The 6,015-nt window shown below is 32.0% G+C and overlaps 2 protein-coding genes across 16 annotated transcripts in view; one reads left to right on the top strand and one right to left on the bottom strand.

Moving 5' to 3' along the window:
* The window catches only part of LOC113823866 (protein draper), a 161,315-nt gene extending 160,032 nt beyond the window's left edge, over nt 1–1,283 (top strand). For all 15 annotated transcript variants that reach the window (XM_070140844.1, XM_070140849.1, XM_070140848.1 and 12 more), the window contains one exon: nt 1–1,283. This exon is cut by the window's left edge and continues 1,549 nt beyond it. The gene's annotated coding sequence lies outside the window, so the exon portion shown is untranslated.
* The window catches only part of Nf-YA (nuclear factor Y-box A), a gene marked incomplete in the record, with an annotated part of 13,965 nt that continues 9,038 nt past the window's right edge, over nt 1,089–6,015 (bottom strand). The window contains 6 exon segments of the mRNA XM_070140856.1: nt 1,089–2,474; nt 2,701–2,806; nt 3,239–3,278; nt 3,819–3,866; nt 4,918–4,994; nt 5,344–5,511. Coding sequence (XP_069996957.1) covers nt 2,732–2,806; nt 3,239–3,278; nt 3,819–3,866; nt 4,918–4,994; nt 5,344–5,511 — 408 coding nt within the window.

Here is a 6,015-nt window from a genome sequence, read left to right on the forward strand (position 1 = left end):
GCGCATGTGTGCCGTTTCATATTGTTGTGCAATGTTAATCTCATGTCATGAAACAAGAATATCATTTTATTGAATAACATGATGGCAGTTTGTTATCAATTATTGTATTTTAACAGTTATTCATATTATTTAAAATCTAAGAAAAATAAAACTGCTTAGCTAATGTTTTAGAGCAAGTTTTCAGTATAGAAGTTTGGAAGAAATCCAGTCTTGTGTATTACATAAATGTTCGGAGCATCACTATCCATATATTTTTTTGTATGTGTGAAACCTACAATCCAAGACATGTTCTGAAATGCATGTAGTAATGAGCTTTTTGGTAATATCTATATTAAATTTTTATATTTACTGCTTGTATTAATATAATTTAAGTTACTTGTCTCAACTCGTATTACCAGCATCTTTCATAAAAAGAGAAAGTAAAAGTCAGTAAGTCTCTTCTTAATGCATATCAGCAGTGAGCATTTTGGAGTTTTAATTAGTTTTACATCCTCAGTGGCCAATATTCTTCATATTACTTCTTTTTAAAATCTTGATTTATCCAAACAAATTATATCTGTAAATTTTTAGTGTACTTGACTGATGGTGGTATGGAAGACTGATACAAATATTTTGTTTAAATTTTTCTCTTTATTTCAGTAGCAGATTTAAGAATATTCAGATATAGAAAAATATACAAATGTGTATAAAACTTCAGATATTAGATAGCACTGATTAAATGTACATTACTAAGAGAAAAAAATCATAATTCTGAGGTAAAGGCAACAGTCCAAAGGAGATACATTTTATAAAAAAAAAAAAAAAAAAATGTCCATCAAGATAGCTAGACAGAAGATTATTATTAAGTTGGATTATTATATAAATATTACCATCAAACTGATATTAATTATATATTAAAAGGTTTCAGTATTATGGAATGCAGAACAAATACTATAGCAAGTGTTGGGGCTAATCAAAATAATGCACTTGGAAAATATTCTTGGGAGAAAATGCAGTTACATTCTGGAAGACCTGTTTACTTCATGTTTTGTCTGTAATTTTTAGGATATGTTTTTTTGTTTTGTTTTTTATATATATATATATATATATATATATATATATATATATATACATCAAGATTTTGTAGGTTTACAAAATTGACCCATTATACAGTATATCACTTTGTAGCTGGTGTTATGTTGAGAGCAGGAGTTCTTACTGTATATTGTACAAAGGTTGTAAATAGTCATGTTCAAATATGACTTTGTAATGGTAAATTTCCAATATTCAATAAAACCAAAACGTTAGAACAACATTTTATTACAAAAGAAAAAAAATCTAACAAGTTGGACTTGCAAGACGACTGAAATGTATTCAAGTGCAGTATGATACTGCCGTGATTCATTTTATTGGCACACTTCATTTCATAAATCAGTGAATGCATAACCAACACAACAGGACACTCTTTTTTTCCAGTGAAATATAGTTTAAAGGATATGAAAAGGAATTGGCCTTATCTTCTGTACACAAAGATTTTAGCACATTTCTCTTTTATTTCCAAGATATGTACAGAATGAAAACTTCAGAAGCTTTACACTGTCAGGAACTGATTGCCTCACAGACCTTGGTAAAGTGCTTCAAAAATAGAACTTCTGCAAGTGAACAAAAGAATAACATTAAATACAAACACTGATTACAAAAAAACTATAAAAATACTTTGGGCATGGAATTCATTGCATCTGACTATTGCTAAAGAAAATATAATCCCATTTGTATTTTACCATTTTAGAACCTGCCAGACAATCATGTAGTGGTCTACATACAAGATAAATACGAAAACTTCACCAAGAACAGTTGTAGCATTGAGACAATGTGAGAACATGTATGTACAATAGGCAGGATAATTCAATGGTGGAAAAAAGGGTATGTGGAACTTAAAACATATCCTGTCCTAAAAACTGTACATATTTACAAGTGTCCACAAATTAAAATAAAAGGATGGTTTTACTACCTTCCCATATCAGGCAATTTTCATTCAAACTAAAAGATCATCCTTAGTTTTAATCAGCTATCATGTTTTTTCTATATATATGTATTTTTATTAAATAATGAGGTACTGCTCTGACTGCAGTAGCACAGTAGTGAATAAACTATGGAACTTCCACAGGAAGAGAACTTAAAAACTAAATGAAAGATGCCTTTGTCTTAAGTACTGAACATTTCCTTATATTCAAGATTTTGCAATAGATTCTAACTCAGTCAATCATGGTAACTGGCAGCTTAAAATAGTTCACTGGCACAAGTTATTCTCACAGGTAAGCCCTGGCAAATGGAGATAGTAGTTCTCTGCAAACTTTTCAGTTAGAAGTTACAACTGAAACACAAGAGACTACAGCTCCTAATTGAGTGTCACATCTTCTGCCTGTTGGTCCTCTCTTAAACTTCAGCAGATAAGTACTTTGTTCTAAAAGTTGGACATATACATCAACTTATTTCTGAAAGGAAAAAAATGTTTTTTTAGATGCAGTAAATTAACAAACTAAAGTTTGGTTTTGAGATAAGAACTTGAACATAGACTTCAATTCAAAGAATATCACCTCAATATTAATCCTATGATTTTAGATGAAACACTGTAAACTTGAGCATGTTATATCACACAAAGAGTAACTAATGAGGCTCATATACATTTTCGAGGGAATGCACGTACAAACTACAAATTACCTGAATTCAAATCAGAAGGACACATGTTATCTCAGCTAACAAACACCTTAGTATCAGGAACTCTGGTCTGAACAGTATCACCTGTTATCAGCTCATCCATTCCATTCTGAAAGGTAAGTGTATTCACTGAAATAATTCCAAACAATTACAAACTAAGTTAATCCTTGTTCTGTGTTTTCATAGTTGTGCAATGCACAATTAAAAAAAATTTAACTTGCAAATTTATGGAAGTATTAGTGATCACAATCAACCAAAGGGAAAAAAAAATATCAAATACTATATCCTTACAAGTAAAAGTTCATTTAAATCAGCAACCTCCAGCACTGATGAAGTAATGAGAAAATAAGCAACTCTTAGCCCAAATTTTCTGAGCAATATCCAAAATGCCTCAACTCATATAAAAATAGTCTATGAAACAGACAAAATTTCTCCTAATACTCAGATTTGATACTAAAACCTTTCAATAGTTTTTGCCCCTAGAAAAAAATATTTTTTGAAGTATTAGCATGATCTACACTTTCATGATCCTTTCTCATACCTGTAGACCCAATCCTCCTAGGTTGTCCATCATGTCTTCTCTGTAAATACAAAAAGATACATATTAATGTTAAATAGGCACATTTACCAATCTGACATTTATTATAGATAAAATGAAACAGAAAAGAAATACATGTCAGACATTCAAGACATGGTGACACAATGTCACAACCTCATAATCATTCATTTCAAATGGGCCAGTATGTTTCTAGACGCTGGTTGCTACGGATCTCTTTCTTCACCATCACTTGTTCTAGTTCCTTTTATAATCAGATGTGTATTCTAATAGCACATAAAATAGTAGATAGAGAGATTTAAATATTTTCATAATGTAACAACCAAGTAGTATGACATTGCTTTGGCTTAGTTGATTTAAAGCTCCATCCAATCAACTATAGTAACAAAAGCACACCTAAAAAATCTTGATCACACAAGATATCCAATTATGGCCTACCTTCCTATGCACATCCTATATCAAAGACCCAAAGTATTGGAAAAACAAGCTGAGGCTGCTGGGGCCTGCACTGGTTCTCCGACGACCGAAATTATTCTAACGGTAAATGCCACGATCTGCAACTCACCTCGAGTGGTTTGTGTCTGAGTTGTTATTAATGCAGTTGTTATTGGCACTGTAAAAAAAGGAAAAAAAATCCACCTGTGGGACTGTCTGAACCTAAATGATTTTGAGGTAATGAAAAACTCATTACACATCTCTTGGTGAGGCCATAACCCTATTGTTTTCCGCATCATGGTCAGATACCAAAGACTTACTCCAAGCTTGAGCTTAGTCTGGTCTGGTTCATATAATTAGATTACTTACAACTCCTCATTGTATTAATAATTATTTTTTACAGTGTGGCCTCTCGCTAAAACAAATAAAACTATAAACTGATTTGCACTTCTCCATAACAATACTGCCATAAGCAACCTCCATACTCTTTTCAAATATCCCTTTTTCTGTTTAATAGCAAATAGTTTCTCCAAAGAAAGGATACAACTCAATCTTATAATCAAACTCAAGCCAGGATAAGACATTAGGATTGATCAAATGCTGATTCATAGAAACTTAAACCATGTAGGTAAACTACAGTTATGGCTTCACCAATTATTTTCCCTTAAGCCGTACAAATATTCATGTTCGAAATAGTCTTATCGTGTCAGAGATATAATCATAGACTTTCTATCAATTTCAAAACCACTTATCAGACAATGTCTTACATGTCTAATAAATTTACACATATCTTCAAGAAAGAAAGAAAGAAAAAAAACAAAAAAAAACATAAAAAAGGAGAAAAGAACAAAAATGTAATACTGTACACTGCATGTCATCATAAATTTCCTCATGGGGCTTGAGTCATTTATCAAGAAATCCTTGTAAGAGACTTCAAAAAACTTGATTCTCCTTGTGTAAGCACATACAACATTGGCCAACAATTGCCAAATGAGACATTAATTACATTATAGGGCATTCCCCTTCCTAATATGGAAACAAGTCATGACCCAGGACATGCTTAAACTCAGGCCTCTCTCCATTCACAAGACACACAATACACAGTCTTAAAAATCCCAACAGGTATCGCTTATGAGTGACTGACTGCTATTCCAGCCCAAAATCTAAAGTAAAGTTACTGAAAAAATACTCAAATGCTATCAGGCAAACTAAACCTCACAGGTACTTACTGTCCTTTATGGAACCGACCACCTTCTCCTCGTATTCTGTTCATTGCATGTCGGTGCCTTGATTCATGCAAGTATTTCTGAAAAGAAAATACGAAACGTGAGTACCTTCTTCATTTTACTTTAAAAAATATAATTCACTCTAAAAGAAAATAGAAAAAAGCACTTGATGTGTAATTTAGTGGAATTTATACATAACAATTCTGAAATTCATTGCAAATTGCAGATGAATTAGCATCTACCATGACATTAATTAAAACTATAAAACTTATGGCAACTTTCTGATGAATACTACAAAGTCATTTCAGCAAATAACGAAACGTGCATGAGATCAGAGTACTAAGTACCTACACAAATGACAACAATTATACATATAAACATTATAATGAAAATGTCAATATTATTTCCATGACAAAGCAATATACTTACTTTACGTTCCTTTGGTATGCGACCCTCTCCTTCAAGCTTTGCTCTTGCTTGTCTTCTCTTCAATATCCGATTGTATTGCTTAGCATTAACATAAAGTGGTTCCTCCTCCAGCAACTCAGGACCAGGAAGCGGAATTCGTTGCAACTGTGCAACACTTCCATTGCCAACCTGCAGAAAGAGTACCATTATTTACCTAACAAGACATTTCAAAATTAATACACTATAGAAAATGTAATATACAGTAGCTACAGATACATTTTGACAACCAAAACAAAATCAGTTCAGAATAATGTCACACTGCAAGGTGGTTACTTTTGTTGTAGGTAAAAGGATGCTTCTCTTTTTGAGATCATATAGTTAGAGTCTAGCACTTACTTTTTGCAAGAGAATCATCTCCAACATATAGATTAAGGTTTAGTTTTTAACCCATTGCTAAGAAGGATGCTAATACATGTCATGCCCACTGTGAGTTTAGTTTATTAACTGTTTACACACAGATGTTTCCACAAGTGCTTAGTATTGTTTATATAATAATCATAAAGCCATTAATAATAATAAAATCTATATCAGCCCATTGTACCTGGTTGACATGACTGTCAGGTAATGGGGGGGGGGAAATAATAATAAATAAATAAATAAATACATAAATAAATAAATAAAAGGTCTGTGGGC

Source organism: Penaeus vannamei, chromosome 27 (assembly GCF_042767895.1).
Source record: "Penaeus vannamei isolate JL-2024 chromosome 27, ASM4276789v1, whole genome shotgun sequence".
Lineage (NCBI taxonomy): Eukaryota > Metazoa > Arthropoda > Malacostraca > Decapoda > Penaeidae > Penaeus > Penaeus vannamei.